This window comes from Erinaceus europaeus, chromosome X, assembly GCF_950295315.1.
Source record: "Erinaceus europaeus chromosome X, mEriEur2.1, whole genome shotgun sequence".
NCBI lineage: Eukaryota > Metazoa > Chordata > Mammalia > Eulipotyphla > Erinaceidae > Erinaceus > Erinaceus europaeus.
Genome location: NC_080185.1, coordinates 79,998,501 through 80,023,100, shown reverse-complemented (window position 1 = coordinate 80,023,100; position 24,600 = coordinate 79,998,501). Strand labels below are relative to the sequence as shown.

General features: G+C 38.8%; 1 protein-coding gene across 2 annotated transcripts in view; it reads right to left on the bottom strand.

Moving 5' to 3' along the window:
* OPHN1 (oligophrenin 1) overlaps positions 1 to 24,600 on the bottom strand; it is a 385,226-nt gene that overhangs the window by 318,689 nt on the left and 41,937 nt on the right. For both annotated transcript variants that reach the window (XM_060183179.1, XM_060183178.1), the window contains exons 3-4: positions 18,463 to 18,558; positions 10,693 to 10,754 (exon numbers count right to left, since the gene is read on the bottom strand). In XM_060183179.1, the coding sequence (XP_060039162.1) occupies positions 10,693 to 10,754; positions 18,463 to 18,558 (158 nt within the window). The remainder of the gene's footprint in view (positions 1 to 10,692; positions 10,755 to 18,462; positions 18,559 to 24,600) is intronic.

Genomic DNA, 24,600 nt, shown 5'->3' with positions numbered 1-24,600 from the left:
CATCTGCACTATTCCAGCCTTTAGGTCCATGATTGGTCAACAATTTGTTTGGCTTTGTATGTTAACTCTTTTTTCAGCCACCAGGTTCCAGATGCGAGCATGATGCCAACCAGACTTCCTTGGACTGATGACCCCACCAATGTGTCCTGGAGCTCCACTTCCCCAGAGACCCACCCTACTAGGGAAAGAGAGAGGCAGACTGGGAGTATGGGTCAATGAGTCAATGCCCATGTTCAGCGGGGAAGCAATTACAAAAGCCTGACCTTCCACCTTCTGCAACCACAACGACCCTGGGTCCATACTCCCAGAGGGATAGAGAATGGGAAAGCTATCAGGGGAGGGGATGGGATATGGAGATTAAGTGGTGGGAATTGTGTGGAGTTGCAACCCTCCTATCCTATGGTTTTGTGAATGCCTTTCTTAAATAAATAAATAAATAAATAAATAAATAAATAAATAAATAGTGAGACCCATGTAGTTTTGCAGGAAGAGGAATATAAATTAAATGTTTTCTGGAGATCAAGGTGAAAAAAAAAAAAAAAAGAAAAAAAGAAAGAAAAAAAAAGAGTTCTGCCAATATTTTCCTCTAAGTATCTGATATTTTCTGGTCTAACATCCAAGTCCTTGATCCACTTGGAATTTACATTTGTATTTGGTGAAATATAGTGGTTCAGTTTCATTATTCTCCATGTTACAACCCATTTTTTCCAAAACCATTTGTTGAAGAGACTCTGCTTTCCCCATTTAATAGTCTAGGCACCTTTGTCAAAGATTAGATGTCCATAGGTGTGGGGGTTTACTTCTGGGCTCTCAATTCTATTCCACAGGTTAGTGTGTCTATTCATGTTCAATTACCAAGCGGTTTTGATGACAACGGCCCTGTAATATAACTTGAGATCTGGGAATGTGATGCCTCCAGTTCTGTACTTTCTTCTCAACATTGTTTTGGCAATTCTAGGTCTTTTCTCGTTCCAGATAAACATTTGTAGCATTTGTTCTATTCTTCTAAAAATGTGGTTGGGATTTGATGGAGATTAAATTTGTAGATGGCTCTGGGTAGTATACTCATTTTGATGATGCTAATTCTTCCAACCTATGAACATGGAATATCTTTCCACTTCTTTTTTTAATTAATTTATTTTTTTAATTTAGTTTTTATTTAAGAAAGGATAAATCTGCACCACCCCGTCATGAACGCCAGGGAGCCTGACAGGGTCATCTCCTCTGGACCTGCATTCAGACTTCAAGGAAGCTGGGCAGGAGGACAAGAGTGGGTCAACGCATTCTCCCCCCATTATTGCTACAAATAATTATACTGTCACAATTGATTAATAGTGCTTTGGCAGTGCCGGGTGGGAATGGAGAGTCAGAAGCACCCCATTTCCCTTACACAGGGGCATATTTGAAAGTTACATTATGAAAGTGGGGAAGGTGGGTCAACATAGACGGACAAAAGAAGTCATGTTATGACCTGCCCCTCAAAGAAAGAATGCAGAGATTGAGGCCTCCTTGGTACAAGCTGACATATTGAAACAAAGAAAGATTAATAGTTAAACTATACCAGACCTAGATAAGCAGTGGTCCACGACTAGGCAAAGATCTGTTTGCCCCCCCATAGAAGATTTATGATAGAAATAGCCCTCAGCAAAAGTCAAAAACAATTCTGGGTATGACCTCCACTGAGAACAGGGTGATATTAAGTATTGTGCCATACTTTACAGTTTAACCAAAACTTTACATTTTAACCAAAACTGCTTAGTACTGGAACATAAATAGGCACACTGACCAGTGGACTAGAATTGAGAGCCCAAAAGTAAGCCCCCATACCAACAGACATCTGATCTTTGGGATAAAGAACAGGAAAGCTTCCAATGGAGGGGATGGGATACAGAACTCTGGTGGTGGGATTGTGTAGTATTGTACTCCTTTTATTCTACAATCTTGTTGATCCTTATTAAATCAATGAAAAAAGTAAATTCCAAATGGATCAAGGAAGTGGATGTTAGACCAGAAACTATCAAATACTTAGAGGATTGGTGGAACTCTTCTCCATCTAAATTTTAAGGACATCTTCAATGAAATGAATCCAATTATGAAGAAGACTAAAACAAAAACAAACCAGTGGGACTACATCAAATTAAAAAGCTTCTGCACAGCAAAATAAAATACCACTCAAACTAAAAGAACTCCCCCATAATGGGAGAAGATCTTTACATACCATACATCAGACAAGAAGCTAATAACCAAGATATATCAAGTGCTCACCAAACTCAGCAACAACAACAAAAAAAAATGACCCCATCTGAAAATGGGAAGATATATTCTGCTTAGAAGAAATCCAAAAGGGCAACAAACATGAAAAAAATGCTCCAAGTCACTGATTGTCAGAGAAATGCAAATAAAGACAATGAGATACAACTTCACTCCTGTGAGAAGGTCATACATCAGAAAAGGTAGCAACAATAAATGCTGGAGAGATTCTGGAGATAAAGGAACCCTCCTGTACAAATGGCAGGAATGGTCCAACCTGTGTGAAAAGCAGACTGGAGAACTCTCAGAAGGCTAGAAGCGGACATACCCTATGGCCCTGCAATTCCTTGTCTGGGGATATATCCTAAGGAACCAAACATACTCATCCAAAAAGACTTGTATATACCCCTGCTCAAAGCAGCACAATTTGTTATAGTCAAAACCTAGAGGCAACCAAGGTATCCAACAACAGATGAGTGGTATATATATATAATGGAATACCAGGTTTACCAAAATAAAAATCTCTGGATGAAGGGTGAGAGTAGATGTTAAGCTTCACTAGGCAGGGGTGGGGGGACCCAAACAGTCATTTGGTGGTGGGAATGGTGTTTATGTGTTGGTCTGCTTCTAAATTCTGCTTCTAAGACCTCTTCTGTTGCATTGCTTGATGCTGTGGTCTATTTACATAATCATTGTTTTCTTCACACTGGTTTAATCCCCACTGGTTTGCGGGCTTTTTCCTTCTCCCCACCCCATATCCTACGTACATCCTCTTCAGACCTGACACTTCCACCTCAGGAGATATATAGGACAGGATTGTGATTAGATTAGATTAGATTAGATTAGATTAGATTAGATTAGATTAGATTAGATAGCTTGCACTGCATTCCTCATCAAAAAGATTGAACTGCATTCCCAGCTCAGCCATGAGTCCCTGGTCATCTCTCTCCTGCCCGCAAAGCTAGCCCGGCATATGGCGCACCAACGTGGGACCTAACCCCCCATCCCCCAGATAAGTAAAGCTGTTTGGCTACCTGTCCATTATGGGCTGCCTTTCTACATATGAAGAGGTTTCCCAAAGCCTCTACTCTTTCTTCATGAGAGTTTCTCTGTCGCTGGGCCACACTTTGGTTCTCTGAATGGGAACTTTGGTTCCTTATGACCGTGATCATAGAGCTTGGGAGATGCGCAGAGATTTCCCCTGGGACTTTCTGGACTCCCTCTCGCATGTTTCCCATGGAGGACTACTCTAACTTGAAGAGCATCCTCCAGTCCCTAGCAGTCCCCAAGAATGGAGACACGTGGTTAGTTCTACCCTCCTGATTCGATTCTTTCTTCTATGGGAAGACGTTGTTGGGGATGGATGCCTGCAGCAATCCTGCAGGAACCATCAGAAGCATCCTAAATTAAATTTCAAGGAGCTTTTTGGACTAGGACGCCCTCTGGGGACTCATGATGCTACATTGTGAGATCTAAATAATTTGGTTCAAGCTGTCGTCTTCACATGAAAAAGCATCTGCTCAAATGGAATCTCCAGAAATCCATTTGGACCCCTGTTCTCTGACATCACCCACAAGATGGCACGACTACAGCAGCCCCCCCCCCCCGAAACCAATGATGTGACCTGGCACGACCTGAAGAAACTGATTCACAGACTCCAAAGCTCACTCTCTATAGAAAAGCATAATTACAGTGGTTGACCTTCCCCATTGAGACAGATGTGCAGTGTTTCAATCCCTGGCATTTCATCCGTGGTCATCTGCTTTGGACTGACACTTCTACCGGACTTACTGGTACACCTCTTGGACACTTTACACAACTTTACAGCAGTTTCCCTTTACACTGCTGGGTTTCTCAAAGACTGACTGCAGCAGTCCATGGACTTTGCAGCCAGCAGCCTTGGGACTCTATAGGCCATGTCCCCTCACCTTCAGGCCCTGTCCCCAGAGTCAGGAAACCCCCCTCCTTACTAGGTCATGCCCACAGAGGCAGGAAATGCCCTTTGAGGCATGATACGCCCCTCAGAGGCAAGAGATGCCCCAAGAGGCAGGAAACACCCTTTCACCTGCTAGACACTGCCCTTTGAGGCAGGAAACACCCCTTCAGGCCTCCCCCGGCATCACACTGGTTCTCCCTGCTCTCCAATTTGTTCCTCCATGTCTTATGCCAGTTCTATTGAAAATGCCTGCAAGATATAGGTTTCTATTCATCCCAGACTCCTGATACTATGGACATTAGTTAAAAAGAAAGGGGGAAATGTTGGTTTGCATCTAAATTCTGCTTCTAAGACTCCTTCTGTTGCATTGCTTGACACTGTGGTCTATTTACATAATCATTGTTTTCTTCACACTGGTTTAATTCCCCACTGGTCCACGCGCTTTTTCCTTCTCCCCACCCCCTATCCTACGTACATCCTCTTCAGACCTGACACTTCTGCCTCAGGAGATATATAGGACAGGATTGTGATTAGATTGGATAGCTTGCACTGCATTCCTCATCAATAAAGATTGAACTGCATTCCCAGCTCACCCATGAGTCCCTGGTCATCTCTCCTGCCCACGAAGCTAGACCGGCATTTATGTACACTCCTACTAACTCCTAATCTCATAAATCACTACTTAATTAATATGAGAAGGGATAAACTGATTGAAAGTCTCAAACCTTTTAATGCACAGACACAGCTATATTTACATAATGTCAAAGGACATAATTATGGTGATGTTGAGTATGACACAGCAAATCCTAAAGTGGGATTTTCAAAGTTAACCCAGTTGCCAAATAATTTAATTTGACCCTAAGAAGGCAATAAACAGTAGGAACCTCCTGCTTCCACTATAGAGCCTGTATTTCTCCCAGTCCTGGAACCTCGAGGATGGGACTCATTTTTCTGCATGCTTCTCTCAATTCATACCAAATGATATTGCATCTGCTCATCCCAACCTAATCAATGCAACAAGTATAACCTCAGCATACTTCACTTCAGACCGTGTCCAAAGACGTCAGGTGTGGAATGTCAATCCTAGACCTCAAATAGATCCCTCTCTCCATTGTTACTGTTCATCTCCACCAGGAACAATGCAATAGACTCCTTTGTGGGCCCCCATTGGACCTTCCCCTCAACATGGATCAACAACAGTAGAGAATATTCCATCCTACAAAGAGAGGCTGAACAACATACTCTTTATTCCACCTGAGGAAGATGGTTCCTGAAATTGGGGCAGCTTGGAATGTTCCTACTCATGACCACAGAATGTGAGCTCAGATACAGGGATGCAGAGGTTACATAAGCTGCTCTGCTGAATGTGGGCTATGGAGCAAACTCTGGAAGGCCTGCCATGTCCATCCCATGCACACCACTCTGTTGGCCACCAGAGAGGTGTCATAGAGGAGGAGAACAGGCCACAATGGGGGTGAGCATGCAGAGTGATGTCTCTGGACACTATGACAGGGGATAGTGTGTTTATTGAAGAAAAAGGCAGGGTTTTTATGGGGTCAAAAGAAGCCAGGTGCTGGGGCAGGGTGCCGGAGTAACAAGCCGAATAAGGGCAAATGTTTGACAGGCAAGAATCAATCAGATATTTTTAGACTCTAGCTTCCTTCTAATTAACACCGGCTCTTGACTTCCCCTTACCCGGGGCATGGGACTTAAGAATGAGGAAGGGGCTCTTCAGATTTATCCACATTCCACTGAGAAAATCAGGTTTATCCAGACCAGGTGGAGGGGGAACGGTTACACCCTCTGGGTCTAACAAGCTGGGGAGGTTTACAGGTGAATGCCTTCCTTCCTCAAGGAGCGGTATCCAGGGTTCCGACCAGGCTCAACCCACCATGTCCCCACAATGGGCCTCAGGTCAAATTGATGGGGTTTATAGTCAACAGTATTTAAACACCTTTCCCATATTTAAGAGATAATCTCGTCCCTGATCTGGCTTTCTAGCCCTTTTTACAGCCATGACATCATTTTCCTAGACACTAACTTGGGTCCACCTGCCATCAGATGCCAGGCTCAGAAAAAAAAAAGTGGGAGTTGGCAGTAGTGCAGCGGGTTAAGCGCAGGTGTTGCAAAGTGCAAGGACCAGTGTAAGGACCCTGGTTCAAGCCCCTGGCTCCCCACCTGCAGGGGAGTCACTTCACAGGGGGTGAAACAGGACTGCAGCTGTCTTTCTTTCCCCCCTCTGTCTTGTCTGTCTTACCCTCCTCTCTCAGTTTCTCTCTGTCCTATCCAACAATGACAGCATCAACAATAAAACAACAAGGGCAACAAAAGGGAATAAGTAAATAAGTATTTTTAAAAAATAAAAAGGAAAAAAAATAGGATAGTCATGGGCCTTTGGAATATAACTAAAATAGGCCTACTAGCTATCTACAAAATGGAGACCACCCCAATCTTCATCTGCAATATTCCAGCCTTTAGGTTCATGACTAGTCAACAATTTCTTTGGCTTTATATGTTAACCCTTTTTTTTTTTAGTCACCAGGTTCCAGATGCTACCATGATGCCAACCAGACTTCCCTGGACAGACAACCCCACCAATGTGTCCCAGAGCTCCACTTTCCCAGAGCCCCACCCCACTTAAAGAGAGAGAGACAGGCTGGGAGTATGAATTGACCTGTCAACGCCCATGTTCCATGGGGAAGTAATTACAGAAGACCTCTGCACCCCATAATGACCCTGGGTCCATACTCCCAGAGGGATAAAGAATAGGAAAGCTATCAGGGGAGGGGATGGGATATGGAGTTCTGGTGGTGGGAACTGTGTGTATTTGTACCCCTCTTATCCTATGTTTTTTGTCAGTATTTCCTTTTTATAAATAGAGATTAAAAGAAGAAGAAGGAGGAGAAGGAGGAGGAGGAGGAGGAGGAGGAGGAGAAGAAGAAGAAGAAGAAGAAGAAGAAGAAGAAGAAGAAGAAGAAGAAGAAGAAGAAGAAGAAGAAGAAGAAGAAGAAGAAGAAGGAGAAGAAGAAGAGAAACATGCTGAAAGTATGGATCAACCTGCCAACGCCCACTGTTAGCGAAGAAGCAATTACAGAAGCCGGACCTTCCACTTTCTGCACCCCATAATGAGCCTGGGTCCATACTCCCAGAGGGATAAAGAATAGGAAAGTTGGTACTTGTTGCATTGATTAGGCTGGGATGGGCAGATGCATTATCATTTGGTATAAATTGATAGACGCATACAGGAAAGCGAGCCCCACCCTAGAGGTTAAAGGACTGGGGGAAACAGACTCTATAGTGGAAGCAGAAGGTTCCTGCTGTCTTAGAGTTTAAGAAGGCAATAGATAGTAATTGCTATAATAATATTATTTGGCAATTGGGTTAACTTTGAAATATCCCTTTGTTATGATTTCCTTGGATTCCCGTACACGTATGATGGGCCTTGACCTCTAAAGGGTTCCTCTCTCCACTACCACTGCTCACTTCCAAAAGGAACAGTATCTTGTTGGTCATCCTAGGACCTTGCCTCTACCATAAAGCAATGATGGTAGGGATAGCCCCAATTTTTGAAGGGAGGCTGGAGGCATCTTGCCCTGCCCCTTGAAAAAGACAGGTTCTGAAATGATTGCAGCCTGCAATATTCCTCAGATGTGACCATGAAATATGAGCTCAGACCAATAGGGACTTAGAGGTTACAAAAGCTCTGGTGCTAAACATAAATATGTATTTATATATGGGCCCCTGGAGCAGGTGGATGGAGGTAAATAGTTTATTTTAGCCACATATTTTTTTATAGGAATGGGAGCTACTCCCTGCCCCAATCCAACTTTCTAGCCCTTTTGTCTCCTCTGACACCATTCTCTCAGACAATATTCTTATCCTAACTCAGGCTAGCTACAAAACTCAAACAAAACTACTATAGTTGTATGTCCCTAGGAACATGCCTAAAATGGTTCTCCCAGCTTTCTTCTACCCTAAAATACCTAATCTCATCTGCTCTGAACCTACTTTCTGGTTCCTGTTTATTAACCATCTTACCTCAATTTAGGTCATGCCACCTGTCACACACTAAATTACAGGTGCTACCATGACTCTATATTGACTTCTCCAGGCAGACGACCTCACCAATGTGTCCTGAATCCTTGCATCTCCAGAGCTCAGGTCCACGAGGGAAAGATAGAAATAGGCTGTGGGTATCGATCGACCTGTCAACACCCATACTCAGCTTAAAAGCAGCTATAGAAGCCAGAAATCCTACCTTCTGGTCCCCAAAAAACAACCTTGACACATACTCTCAGTGGAGAAGTGATAGGATGAAGATAAGAGGATTCTGCACTACAGCTCCATCAGCACCCAGAAAGAGAGAAGGAAGGAAAAGAAGAGGGACATACGGAGGTAGCTACGATGTTATGAGTGGGTTAGAGAAGAAAAGAGGATTGAATCAAAAAAAAAAAGAAAGGGCAACTATGTATAAATGTGGACATATAGTTGTAGAGAAGATGGTTGGCCCATGTCTACAAGTTTAATGGAACTGTGGTGGATTGCACAGAGTAAAGATTCAGAACTCTAGTGGTGGGAATGGTGTGGTTTCAAACCCCTGTCGACATGTAATTCTATAATATAAAAATAAAAAAAATAAAAATGAGCAAATAAGTTGAACAAAGGGAACTCTTACAGATTTTAAATATTCTACATGATGATATCTGTAAATGAAGCATTTATTAAAACCCATATAATGCTCAACACAAAAATTAATCTGTAACATTAACTACAGAACTTAATTCATAATACTGTATCAATATCAGTTAAGTAATTGTAAAAAATATATCATAATTGAATGAGATTAATAGTAGGAGGAACTGTGTGGGGAAAGTATGAAAGAAGAGAAGATATATCCATACCTTCCTCTCAAATTTTATGTAAAATTAAAACTGACCAAGATATTAAATTTTATTAACATTTAAACATTAGAATTTTAAGGGGCCCCTGTAAAATACCAAAAATAAACTTCCTAACTTTTTCCCACATGAAGATCCTTAGCTTCACCTGCTCTATTCTTACCTTTAGGTTCCTGATTATTAAACAATTTGTCCTGTTTTCTATCTTACCATATTTTAGCCACCAAGTTGCAGATTCTACCATGACACCAGCCTTACTTCCCTTGGCAATCTCACCAATGTGTCCTGAAACCTCACCTCCCGAGAGCCCTACCCCACTAGGGAAAGAAAGAAACAGGCTGGGCGTATAGATAGACCTGCCAATGCCCATGTTCACAATTACAGAAACAATTACAGAAGCCAGAACTTCCATTTTCTGTACCCCAAAATGAATTTTGGTCCATATTTACAGAGAAACATTCAATGGAGGGGGTGGGATACAGAACTCTGGTGGTGGGAATTGTATGGAATTGTACCTCTCTTAATTGTATGGAATTGTACCTCTCTTAATTGTATGGAATTGTACCTCTCTTAATTGTATGGAATTGTACCTCTCTTAATTGTATGGAATTGTACCTCTCTTATCCTACAGTCTTTTCAATCATTATTAAATCACTAACAAAAAAAGAAAAAAATAGTAAAAAAAATTACACAGACTTAAACAATCTTATGTCAAGTATAAATACAATTCATATTATTTCTTTAACCAAATACATAAATTAATAGAATATTTGTTTAAGGTGACTACAGAGGGTCTAGGTAGTGGTGCACCCAGTTGAGGGCACAAGTCATCATGCACAAGAACTCAAACCCTGTTCCCCACCTGCAGGGGAGAGTTTGCAAGCCATGAAGCAGGTCTGCAGGTTTCTATTTTTTTAATTATTTGTAAAATAAAAATATCAGCAAGACCATAGGATAAAAGACGTACAATTCCACATAATTCCCACCACAGGAGTTACATATCCCATCTCCTCCCTTGAAAGCTTTCCTATTCTTTATCCTATTGGAAACATGGACCCAGGATCATTATGGGATGCAGAAGGTGGAAGGTCTGGTTTTGGTAAATACTTCTCCACTGAGCATGGGCTTTGGCGGGTCAATCCATACTCCCAACCTGTTTCTGCCTCTCTATTTCCCTCTTCTCTCAAATTCTCTCGGTCTAATCATATAAAATGTAAAGAAAGAAAAAGGAAAAAATGACCATCAAATGTGGTAGATTCATAGTGCTAGCACTGAGCCCCACCAATAAATCTGGGGGCAATGAAATTTAAAAAAATTATTGTAGACCACACTTTTCGATAAAACACTCAACAGCCTATATGAAAGCCTTCAGTGTGACTGAAATAAACACAGAAGAAATTTCCACATTAATCACAGTATTCAGCTCTACTTAATGCTAATTTCTTAGGTGGGAACTTGAGATTGACTTATTTCTCAAATATCTTAATAGAACTAGAAAGACATGATTCAGAAACCAAAATACCAAATAATAAGTTCAACCAATACAGACAGGAAAAATATCAAGTATCTCTCTTGATCTCACTTCCAGACCCACTGTTAGTGACTTACCATCATCATCCTCTCATTTTCTACTTCATTAAGCAACTCAGCAAATTCTTTAAAGGATTCAGCTATAAGAATAAAATAAAACAAAAAAATTAATCATGGTTCTTGAAAGTCAAGTAGAAAGAGATCTGTGCAACAGAATAGGGTCTAGTGCCTTAAGTTATATTGTTACTACAAAAAGGCACGAAATCTAATTCCAATAGGAAAATGTGTTCACTGCCTTGTGAATCTTCCTTTCTTCTCATCCCTTCTTTCTTCCTTTCTTCATTCCTTTCTTCTTTCCTACTTTTCTTTTGTCAATATCTTATAAAAAATGTTTTCCTCTGTTTTATTCAAATATAAATAACATGTAACACTGTATTAAGTTTGATGGGAACAGCATAATGATTGACAAACATATACTGCAAAATGATTACAACAGTAAATTTAATTAACATCTACACGTTTATATAGAGACAATTTTTTTAAATTTTTATTTGATAGGAGAGAAATAGAAAGGGAATAAGGTAGAGATTGAAAGACACCTGCAGCACTGCTCTACTGCTCATCCCATCACATGTCTTGCCTGATTGCTATGACAAGAACTTCCAGTACTTTGTTGAAGAGTAATGGTGATTATGGACAGCCCTGTCTAGGCCCCGATCTGAGGGGGAATGCTTTCATCTTCTGTCCATTGAGAATGATGTTGGCTGTAAGTTTGCTGTATATAGACTCCACTATCTTGAGGATTTTTCCATCTATTCCCATTTTTGTAGTGTTTTGAGCATGAATGGGTGATTTTGTCAAAGGATTTCTCTGCATCTATTGAGATAATCATGTGGATTTTGGTTTTGCTTTTGTTGATGTGGTGAATGACATTGGTTGACGTACCTATATTGAACCAGCTATTCATTCCTGGGATGAATCCCACTTGGTCATGATGAACAATCTTTGTGATATACTGCTGTATCTTGTTGACTAGGATATTGTTCCATGTATGTTTATTAGGGATATTGATCTGTAGTTTTCCTTTTTTGTTGTGTCCCTATCTGCATTTGGGTGATGTTGGCTTCATAGAAGGTGGAAAAGAGTATTCCTATTTCTTTGATCTTTTGAAAGAGCTTTTAAACATTATTAACAGTTTCCTGGAGGTTTTGTAGAATTTGTTTGTAAAGCCATCTGGTCCTGGGTTTTTGTTGGGAAAATTCTTGATAACTGTTTTGATTTCTTTGTCTGTGATTGGTGCATTTAGGTTTGTAGTTAGTTCTTCCTGGTTCAGTTTTGGAAGGCTATTCTTAGTTTTTTCTAACTGATCCTCTGTCTGTATAATTGTGTTTTCTGCTTCTGATAATCAGTTTTCCCTTCCCTCACCTTCTTTCCTCAGTTCAGTTATTTTTTAGCTTGTTCTGCTAAATTGCCTTTTAGCTTGGCTACTTCAGCTTTCAGTTCTCTACTTACCTGGAGGTAGCTATTATTTTACTTGAGGGTCTAATCTGTTGCTTCCCGAATACTAATAGACTTTTCCTCAATTACTGTCCTCATTTCTATGATTAATAGCTCAATTATTGTTTGAACATCTTCCTTACTTATAGTTGCTTCTGGCTTACTTGGAGTTTTTTCTGCACTCCTGTCTTGATTCATAGCTGTAGATGATTTATTTGCTTTCGATTTGACCTTATTTTTATTGGTGTGTTTTGTATTTGTGTGCCTTGGTTATTTATATTCAGTTGTTGTGTTGAGTGACAAAAAGCCCCAGTAAACCAAGGGTCTCTCACATCTGAGGTCACCGACCTCAGCAAATACAACAATAGTAACAAAAGCAATGAGTGATGCAGTTCACCAAAGTATGCTACAGAAACTCTCCCCATCAATAACAGCAAACCAAAGGCAAAAATAAAACAGCAATAATAGCAAAAAAAAAAAAAAGTATAAAGCAAGAACAAACAACTACAAAAATACACTATCAAATATAAATTTAAAAGACTGTGAGAAGAGAGAGAAAATAAAGGAAGGGAGAGATAGTTGAAAGAAGAACCTTTTTATATCAGAATTCTTACACACCATAGTTTACAAATAAACACAAGTGTATACAGCAGATACAGGAACAAGAGCTAAGATTTTTCAAAAAGAGAGAAGGAAAGAGAGTAAAGGAATGAGAAAAAGACACAACAAACAAAGGGGGAGAAATACAAACAAAACAAAAAACATCAAACAAAAAAACCCTGCTACTACCACAAATAGAGGACAGCCAATCACCAGTAACTTCAATGCACTACCAACAAAGGCTGATTTGATCAAAGTATTAAGAAGGAAAAACAAACTAAAAGCAATGCCTAAGCAAACAAACTTACAAAAACACAAAATTAAAATAAACAAAAGAGAGAAAAAAGAAAAAAAGAAGGAAAAAGTATTGAAAAATCAATCTGCAGTTTATGATATTCTAGCACCTTTCCCCTCCCTAAACAATTACAAAAAGCAACAAAGACTGAAAAGCTGGAAGAAGCAGAACCAGGAAAGCTAGAGTGGTAGCCTCCTACCGCCCCAGAAAAGAGATCAGGTCAGGGATGTTGACCAATAGGAGAGAATTCCAGTCCTCTTGAGGAGAAAAACAGGAGAAAAAAAAAAAAAGGAAACACCTTCTGTTGATTCCCTACTGAGTAGGGAATCTTGAAAATAGGGTCCTCTCTGCATGAGGTCCCTTTTGTAGGTAACTTGTTCCATTATCCCTCTGGAGTGAGGGGGTGGGGGGGATACAGTACAAAGGGAGAATTGGAACTCACAGGGAAGAATCTGGTATGTGTTTGTCCCCTCTGTAGCTGGCTCCAGCCTACATGCTACTTGCTGTTCTCCTGACCCAGGCTGTATCCTCTAACAAACACTGACCTGAAAATCCGGCCCTCACTATACTCCTAGTGCTGAAGCTAGCCACTGCTCTGCAGAAAGTCAAGAGTTGTAGGCATGCCGCCATCTTGGCTCCACCCCCGTTTCTGTCATTTTTTTTTTTCCTCCAGGGTTATTTCTGGGCGGTGCCTGCACCATGAATCCACAGCTCCTGGAGGCCATTTTTTCCCGCCTTTGTTGCCCTTGTTGTTGTAGCCTCGTTATGGTTATTAGTATTGCCATTGTTGATGTTGTTCGTTGTTGGATAGGGCAGAGAGAAATGGAGAGAGTAGAGGAAGACAGAGAGGGGAAGAGAAAGATAGACACCTGCAGACCTGCTTCACCGCCTGCGAAGCGACTCCCCTGCAGGTGGGGAGCCTGGGGCTCCAACCGGGATCCTTAAGCCGGTCCTTGCGCTTTGCGCCACATGCGCTTAACCCACTGCGTCACCGCAGACCCTCGTTTCTGTCATTTTTAATGTGTGACATTCTCACAGGTATCTCATTGTTTTTATTTGCATTTCCCTCATCATCAGTGACTTCGAGCATTTTTTATATACTATTGGCCTTTTGGATCTCTTTTCTGGAGAAGATTCTGCCAACAGAATGACAGTCTTTCTAACAAGCTAGAGATGAGGTGATAGCATGATTTATGGTAAATCATAGGGTCATATCTTATGAAGGTTCTGATGTGCATTTTCCTAAGGATTGCTCATATAATATTCATGAAGGTATCAAATATTTCCTATAGAGATCACTATTCTGGTTCTTTGCTCTTTTTATTTTTAAAATGTTTTTATTAGTGATTTTATAATCGTTGATGAGAATATATAGGATTACAGGAGTAGCAAGCACAAGGACCCATTTTGAGCCCTTGCTCCCCATCTGCAGCAGTCTGCTTCACGAGCAGTGAAGCAGGTCTGCAGGTATCTATATTTCTCTCCAACTCTATCTCCCCATCCTCTCTCAATATCCCTCTGTCCTATGTAGCAAAAAAATAGGAAAAAAAGATTATAGGGATATAATTCTATACTACACCCACTATCAAGATTTTAATAAACAATATTTTTCACCAAGAATTACAGTAATAGCTACTACATTTTGGCAAGTTCATTTGTTTCAATTATCTGTATTTCACATATGAGTAAAACCATATACTGGTTGTATTTCACCTCTTAATTGACTTTACTAAGTATAACCATGTCCAGTTCCATCCATTTGTCCCCAAAAAACAAAATATATATTTTTTCTAATTGAAGATTAGTGTTCCACTGAGTATATATCCCATAACTGCTTCAATCATTTGGCCATTGATGGGAGTTTAGGTTTCTTCCACTCCTTGACTATAAACATAGGGGTGTATAAGTCCTTTCAAATTATGATTTTCATGTCCTTTGGACATGATTGGAATTGCTGGATCATAAGATATTTTCATTTTTATTTGCATTAGAACTCTCCATACTTGTTTACATAGGGCTCTTACCAGTTTACATTCCAAACAACAGTGTAACAGAGGTAGAGGTGCTTTTTTTTTCTCTATATCCTCCTTAAAACATGACATTTCCTATTTTGTTGGCATAGATCATTCTCTCGGGTATGAACTGGAAAGTCTCTAGTGATAAGTGAAGTACAGCATTTTTCCTATACCTGTGGACCATATATATCAGTTCTTTAGAAATCTGGTTCTATTCAATTAATTTGCGTAATTCTTCGCAATTTTTCTACATTCAGGGGGGGTTTGATCCTGAGTGGTATGAGTTCTTTCTATGTTTTGGATACACATATACAGTTTGGAAATATGTCTTCCTATTCTGAAAAGGTAAGTTGACTTTATTTTGTTGACTGTTACCTTTACAGTATAGAAATATTTGAGTTTGATGCAGATCCATTAGTTTTACAAACTTTTACAAATTCAGGTCTTATATTCAAGGCATTTCAAGTTCATTTTTGTGAGTGGGTTAAGATAAAGATTTTCATTATTGTTATTATTATTTTACACATGAATATAAAGTTTTCTCTGAACTATTACTAAAGCAATTAAATTTTCTTCATTGAATATTTTTTATTTCTTTGTCAAAACATAGTTGACTACTTATGCATAGGTTTATTTCTAGCCTTCAATTATATTCTATTGGTCTATGCATTTTTCATATGCCAGTTTCATAGAATTTTGTATCATTGTAGCTTTGTAGAAACTAACATGAAGAAATGGAATTTTTTTTCTTCTGCCACATAACTGCTTGTGTTGTTGGAGTCTTTTGTGACTCAGTTTAAATTTTATAATTTTTTTTCAATTCCAATAAAAATGCCTTCACAGTGAACCTATAAATTACTTTAGGTTGTGTGGACATTTTAACAATAACAACTCTTTCACTACAAGAACAAAGAATTTCTTTCAACTTATTTGTATCTCTCAATTCATTTTATGATGTAGATTTCAACAGAAAGATCTTTTACCTCTCTGATAAAGTCATTTTTATTTTATTGTGCTTAATGTTACTATATGTGAGATTATTTTACATATTATTTTTCAGCTATTTTGCCGTTATTGCACTCCTGATTTTTGTGCATTGATGCTGTTGATTTCAACTTCACAAAATTCACCTATATAGCTAAGCTGTTTAGGGGAGCCCATATGACTTTCTATATACAAAATCATGCTGTTTACAAATAGAGACCATTTTTATCTCTGCTTTTCTAGCTCTAATGATTTTCCTATGTTCAACAGCTAAGCTATCTCCCTGGCCTTTACAATGATAACCACAGATAACCTTAGGAATATCTAGAGTGTCTTTAAATCTACAGGTAACCAAAAAAGTTAAAAAGAGTTAAAAGAATGAAAGTAATATGCATAACCATTATACTATCTACCCCTGCCCCAAGATTTCTTTCAAAGTATATCACTTACTCCCCCCCCCCCCCCATCGCCCAAGCAAGAGCTTTTACAATGGCAAACAGTAAAAACAGCCACCTCCTTAATTGTCTTGTGTGTGGTTTTCATGTTTTGGATGTTGGCATCTAGATTCTGTTGAAAATTGCCAAATTAAAAAAAAAAGATTTGCCTTAAAATTTTATGGGTAAAATGCTTTCAGATACAAACCGCAGATATTATATAGTATATGGGAAGTTTCCAGTGACTTGGCAAAATATTTATTGATTGTGATATGCTTCCAGTCATCAGACCTGGTTTTAACTTTCCTGATATTAGACAGCAATATACTGTTACCAGTTTGATTGTAATACGACCTTTTATTTGAAATCAGTGGTTTCAAATGGGGGATTCCCTTTACTTACTTGTGGAAACTCATAAAGATGTTTGAAACCTATTACATATTATTTGTTCATTATTATCCATTTATTATCAACTTATCCTCACTATACATTTATAAATACATAAGTATTATGTTAATCTAAAACTTTTTCCTTGGAAAAGTTATATCTATAAATTCATAAAAATAATGTATATTGAGCCAATGACATAGCTGACTTGGAGAGTGTGCTACTTTATCAAGTGTGTGACCTAGGTTGAATTCTAGCCCCCATCTCATTGAAGGAAACTTTAGACCACCAGGAGTGTAGATTTTCTCCTGAGTCACCAGGCCAGCTCTCTGCCCACCGAATGTCAGTATAGGGCTGCCTTGCTGCTCTTCAAGCCCCTGAGGGGCAACAGCAGTGGAGACCCACAGCTGTCAATTGATAAAGCTTAAGTTCTCCTCCCTTCATCAGTGTTTGTGTTGATAAAACTCAGATCAGAGGTGGTGTTTCAACTGGCAGACTGCTGGACTGGTACCAGCTGTTCCCAAGTAGGTATGGATTATTAGCCCCAGGAGTCTAGCCTTAAGTCCCTCTGTCCAAGAGCCACATGTGTTTGCACTCACCTGTGGCTTGGTGGGTCCCTGGAGTGATCCTAGTCATTTCTTGTTGCATTCTCAGGTGATCTTTGCTATTCCTAGTTGAGCAGGGGAGAGCAAAATGCAGCTGCTGCTACTCTTTAGCTACACCTCCGGAAGTCCAGATCTTGCTTTTTAATCCATTCCTTAACTCTGAATCTTTTGATTGGTGAGGTTATCCCATTCACATTTGGAGTGATTATAGATTAATGTTCTTTACTTATAGCTATTCTGGTTGTTTTGAAGTTGTTTAATGTTCCTGTTGATTCTTTTCTTGTTTACTTCAGCTTGTTACCTGATGTGTATGGTTTTCTATGAAGGCCTTGCCTACTCTATATATAACAGTTTACTATTTATATCTGCTATGTATTGTTTTGCAGTTATCATAAATATTGTGTCTAACTTAAAACAACTACAACAGATTTTTTTAAGTTGGCCTTTGTTAACAACACTATGCTGTTGTATGACTATCAAAATATAGCCAGACTCCACTAAGCAGATCTTTTAAAGCCTTGTGGATATCTCCCTTACCCCTTTTCCACCCACTGAACAGGTGTTCCTTGGACCTACTTGTAGCTAAGAAGTCGTATCCCATTTTCATTTATATATTACTTAAAGGAAAGTTACCCTAAACACTAAGACCAAAAGTTTCAGTGGATGTTTTGGGGACTCCCCCCCTTTTGTCATTGCTGTAACTCCACCACCCTGTGCAGACTTTTTCAGAAAGAGACAAAGGGAAATACTACAACACTAACACTTGCCTCAAGCAATGGGGGCTGGATTCAAACTTGAGTCACATGCATGATGAATCAGATTCCCTACCAGATGTGCTATCTTGCCAGCCTTATGTTACATATTTTGTGTGAGAAAGCATGTTTCTTCATTTTTAACAAGTCTCCCAGGGTGTTGGCATTGGACCACAGAAATTGAAGATGCCCAAATTCTCTCTATCTACAACCCAAAGTGGCTGCAAAGTCTCAAACCTGCCTTAAGAGGAACATGATCATATGTGGCTAAAGACTTACCAATGTTAATCTCATCATCAGTTAGTGTATCTCCAATGAAGTCAAACTGGAAGGACTGCAGTGTCTGGGAAAATTTCTGAACAGCTGAGGAATAATCTGAAAATAAAGCACACATAACATATGGTTAATGCTGATTATTGCCCTTTGACAGATAATCTCATCTCTGATAGGAAAACAGAAGAAAATCAAGAAGAGGTATTCTCAGCAGGAAGCAATGTGCCTGTAATTAAATAAATAATTAAACTTGTAGTACATCTGAGCAACCAAAACCACACAATCAGAAGAAATAAGGGCTTTTTAGTGAAATTCTACTTTTAAATTAGTGGACCCATTTTAGCCTCATCTCCAACTTTCTGATATATTATAACCCAAGCCTCTAGGCCTAGAACCAATTATTGATTCTCTTAAGAGTTTCTTAAGCACTTATTGAATTCTCATATGTGCAATGATTTGTCTCCTATCACTAAACAAATAACTACAATCAATCTACAAAGTAAAGTTAGCTCAGGTTTGGGAAAGTGTTCACCCAATACAGTACTCCCCTTAACAAGGGTGAATTCTATGGTTTGAGTTCTAGCACCATATGGAAATACCATGGTACTGGTAGACATTTCACAGATGGTGGAACAGTATACTGGTGTCTCTCTTCCTCTCTTTCTCTATCTTTTTCTGGAAAAAAAAAAGACAAGCAAAAATATCTTCATGGGAGCAGTGAAAGAGGTTTTTCATAATTGTAAGTAAAGGTACTATAAACCTTCACGTATAAACCACTATGAAACTTACAGCTTTATTTCTGCTTCATTAGTACCTAGGGATACAATGACTACATCATACTGATTGTTGGATGATATGTGTTAAACCACACAAAACAATGTCATAGTATTTTCCAGTGATTGAAGCATTTTGTATTCCTATCAGCAATGTATTAAGAATTTCAATTCATCTACAAATTTTCCAATATATAATAATTTGTTTTTTTAATTTTGAATTCAGTGACTAATGTCTCGCTATAGTTTTGATTTATATATTCCAGTTGGCTAATGATGCAATCTTAGCATATACTTACTGCATATTTATAATAGCAATTTTCATGAAGTGTCTGTTCAAATTTATACGTTTTATAACTAGGTGTTGTCTTATTATTTAACTGTAAATTTTCTTTATACATTTTGAAGCAATCTTTTTGTCATATATATACATTGCAAATATTCTTTTTTAAAATTTATTTTATATTACTTTTTTTATTTTTTTGCCTCGAAGGTTATTGCTGGGGCTCAGTGCCTGCACCATGAATCCTCTGCTCCTGGAGGCCATTTTTCCCATTTGTTGCCCTTGTTGTTGTACTTGATTTTATTGTTACTGTTGTTAAAGCTGTTGTTCTTGGATAGGACAGAGAGAAACCAAGAGAAGAAGGGAAGACAAAGAGGGGGAGAGACAGATATATTCTGCAGATGTACTTCACTGCTTGTGAAGTGACCCCCCCCCCCTGCAGGTGGGGAGCCAGGGCCTTGAACCGGGATCCTCATGCTGGTCCTTGTGCTTTGCACCATGTACACTTAACCCACGGCGCTACTGTCTGGCCCTCTAATTTTTTTTAATCTTTATTTGTTGGATAAAGTTCATCAGAAATTGAGAGGGAAGGGGGTGATAGACAGGGAGAGAGACAGAGAGACACCTGCAGCATTGTTTCAACACTTGTGAAGCTTCCCCCCCTGAAGTGGGGGACCAGAGGCTCAAACCTGGGTCCTTGCACACTGTAACATGTGCGCTCAACCAGGAGCGCCACCACCTGGCCCTTATTGCAAATATTCTTTACAAAACTAAAGGCTTAAAAATCTATGTACTTGAATTTAAATGAAAAGAGTGAATTCTGGTAAGAATAACAAATCTTATCCCAGTTCGAGCCCCCAGCTCCCCACCTGCAAGGGAGTCGCTTCATAGGTGGTGAAGCAAGTCTGCAGGTTTCTTACCTTTCTCTCCCCTTCTCTGTCTTCCCCTCCTCTCTTCATTCCTCTCTGTCCTATCTAACAACAATGACAGCAATAACAACAACAATAACTACAACATTAAATAAACAAGGGCAATTTCACAAGCAGTGAAGCAGTGCTGTAGGTGTCTTTCTGTCTCTTACTCTCTATACCCCTTCCCTCTAAATTTATTTATTTTAAGAGGCATAGAGAAAAAAAGCCAAAGTACCACTGTGATCTGGCAAATATGGGGCAAGGCAATAAACCTAGTATCTCATATTTGAAAAACCTGATCTCTGCTGCACTGAGAAACATCCTCAGCTATTCTCTACATATTATTTAACATGATCCCTTCCAGTTGCATCAAAATATCAAATGTCAAGGTGCCATTTTTCATAGCTGAGTATTACAACTACTTCAGCCATAAATCTTTTATTGAGTGGGTTGTTTCCATATTTTGACTATTGTAAAATAAGCAGCAGTTAAAATAAATATTAATAAATCTATCAGACTTAATATTTTTTTCCTGTTTTTCACAGTTACCTAGAAGTGGAGTTTCTATATCATATAATAGACATTTTTGTGGTATTTATTTAAAATTCTCACACTGTTTTCCAAAGAGACTGCACCAACTTATATTCCTTCGAAGAATATACATGTGTTCCTATTTCTCCATACCCTTGGGAGCATTTGGTGTTTATGATGTATGTACATTATTCTCACAAGTTGTATATCACATGTATATTATTCTCACAAGTTGATTATTTTCACATGTTGATTGTCATCTTCCAAGTAATAGGTGATAATAAGAATTTGTTCATGTGCCGGTTTGCTATTTGTAAAGTCTTTCTGGGGATCCCAATTTCTGATGGGGTTTTTAGTCTTCCTTTGTTGAATTTTTAAATTATTTATATATTTTGGATATATAATGTTTTATAAAATGTATGGTGTGTGAATATTTTCTCCCATTCAGTAATATTTTTTGTTTGTTTGTTTCAGTGATTTTCTTTTACCATGCAAAATATTTTAGCCTTAGGTTATCATATAATTTTGACTTCAGGAGAGGAATCATAGAGTGAAAACCCTGTTACTTATTTTTATTATTTCTACTGTACTGCTGGAAATGTATATCCATGTACATAATTTTGCTTTTTTGTTACTCTTACCTTGAAATCAAATCACTTGAGACATAATAGTCTCACCAAAAAAAGTTCAGAACCAGGTGATTTTCTTGTGAGTTCAACCAAACCTTCTGAGATCCACTATATAAATGCTTTTCTAGCTCTTCCAGAAAGTTAAGTATTCTTCCAAACACACACTTTTTACAAGGTAATATTATTATAATATGGAAATTACCAAAAACACATCAGTAAAAAGAAAATTAACAGGCCAATAATATTGATGACCTTACATTCAAAAATCTTATAAATTAACTTCAACACTAAATCAAAAGGGTCACAAACTATAATCAATTGTAATTTACTACAAGATTGAAAGATAACCATAATAATAAAACATGAATAAATTAATTAATGTGATTTACCAAGTGTCGGCGGTAGTGGAGCAAACATGGCACCACACAGAAGGACAAAGGGTTAAGCCTCTGGTCCCCAACTACAGTGGGGAAGCTTCACAACTGGTAAAGCAGGGCTGCAAATGTCTCTCTGTGTCCTCTATTTCTCCCTTCCGTCTCAATTTCTTTGTGTCTGTATTCAAAATAAATGAATAAATCATTTTTTAAATGTAACATATTGCATTGATGAAACAAAAATTTTTTTAAAAATAGATGATCAAAGGCTAGGTAGACAAGCTCAGCCCTATCATTTACCAGAGCTGAATAGTGTTCTGATTACTCTCTGTATGTGTTTCTCTCATTCACTTTCCCTCTCTTAAAAATAAATATTAAAAAAACTAGTATAGCTACAGGCCCTTTGGAATATAACTAATATAATAAATAATAAAATAAAATAAATATATAGAATATAACTGAAATAACTAGCTATCTACAAAATGGAGATGACCCTCCACCCAACTCTTCATCTGCACTATTCCAGCCTTTAGGTTCATGATTAGTCAACAATTTGTTTGGCTTTATATATTAATTGTCTTTTCAGCCACCAGGTTCCAAATGCTACTGTGATGCCAACCAGACTTCCCTGGACAGATAACCCCACCAATGTGTCCTGGAGCTCCGCTTCCCCAGAGCCCCGCCCCACTACGGAAAGAGAGAGACAGGCTGAGAGTATGGATCAACCTGTCAACGCCCATGTTCAGCGGGGAAGCAATTACAGAAGCCAGACCTTCAACCTTCTGCATCCCACAATGACCTTGGGTCCATACTCCCAGAGGATTAAAGAATAGGAAAGCTATCATGGAAGGGGATGGGATATGGAGTTTTGGTGGTGGGAACTGTTTGAAGTTGTACCCCTCTTATCCTATGGTTCTGTCAATGTTTCCTTTTTATAAATAAAAAAATAGTAAAACAAAAAATAAATATTAAAAAGAAACTCAGTAGGGTTGGGTAAGGTTCAGCGGAGTTGACCAGTAAATTCAACATGTTACCATGCATGAGGACCTAGGTTCAAGCCCTCAGACCTGACCACAGAGGAAAAGTTTAATAAATGATGTAGTTTAATAAATGATGTAGAATCAGTCTCTCTCTCTCTCTCTCTCTCTCTCTCTCTCTCTCCCTCCCTCCCTCCCTCCCTCCCTCCCTCCTTCCCTCCCTCCTATCTCCTCTATTTCTTACTATTTCTTACCCTCAATCAAAAAAGGGACATGAAGAACAGGAACAGCAAATGTTGGGAAAGGCTGTGTGGCTACAGCAAGTCTTTTGCACTACTAGTAAGAATGTAAACTGGTCCATTTCTTGGGTAGGACAGTCTAGAGAACTCTCAGAGGACTAGCAACGGACCTACCCTATGGCACAGCAATTAATCTCCTGAGGATGTCATAAGGAAACAATCACACCCACCCAAAGAGATATGTGTTTATCTATGCTCACAGCAGCACAATTTGTAATAGCTCAACCTTGGAAGCAATCTAGGTGTCCAACAACAGATGAGTGGCTAAGAAAGTTGTGGTACATATACATAATAGAATACCACACCGCCATTAAGAACAATGAAGTTGTCTATGGCCATAGCACCCTCAACATGCCCGATCTTGTCTGATCTCAGAAGAACAATGAAGTCAACTTTTTCCATCTCATCTTGGATGGAACTTGAATGAATCATGTTAAGTGAGACAAGTCAGAAAGGGTGTATGAATATAGGTGATCTCACTCATGACCAAAAACTTAAGAAAACAAGAACAGAAAGGGGAAACACAAAGTAAAACTTAGCCTGGTTTGGTATTTTGCTACAAAGCAGAGTATTCTGGGTAAAGAAGACAGGGAGATGGAGGGGGGATTGGCACAGGATGATAGACCTAATTTTGGAGTCAGTGTTTTGCTATCCTGGTGAGACGAGAAATTGTACCCATGTGCCAGCAACTGCACTGTAAACCATTAACCTCTCAATAATAAAAGAGAAAGGAAGGAATTATGGGTAGACGGAAGGAAGTAAGGAAAGAAGGAAGGAAAAAAGATTAAAAAGTGGGCACCAAAAACAGTGGTGCAGTCTAACAGGCACCAAATTCCACAACAGCAACAACAACAACAAAAAAACAAATAATTGAAACAGACCACCAGAAACCATCATCATAAAAATATAGAAGAAAACACTAAAAGACTCTAGGATGTTGACTTCAGAAATGTTTTTTGAGACTCTGGGCCAACAGCAAGGAAAACATGGGCAAAAATAAGCCAATAGGACCACATCAAACTGAAAATCTTCTGCACAACAAAAAGAACCATCACCAAACCAAACAAAACCCTTCTGAATAGAAGATATTTACACACCACACATCACATAAAACTCTGATATATATATGATTTACATATCAAGTATTTAGCATACAAGTATTTAATATATATATTAAATACATAAATGTTCTCAAAACTCAGCAATAAAAAACAAGCAACTCAACATAGTATTGGAAGTTCTAACCATAGCAATCAGGCAAAAGAAAAGAATTAAAGGGATACAGATTGGAAGAGACGAAGTCAAACACTCTTTGCAGGTGATATACATAGAAAATCCTAAAGAATATAGCAGGAAGCTCCTGGAAA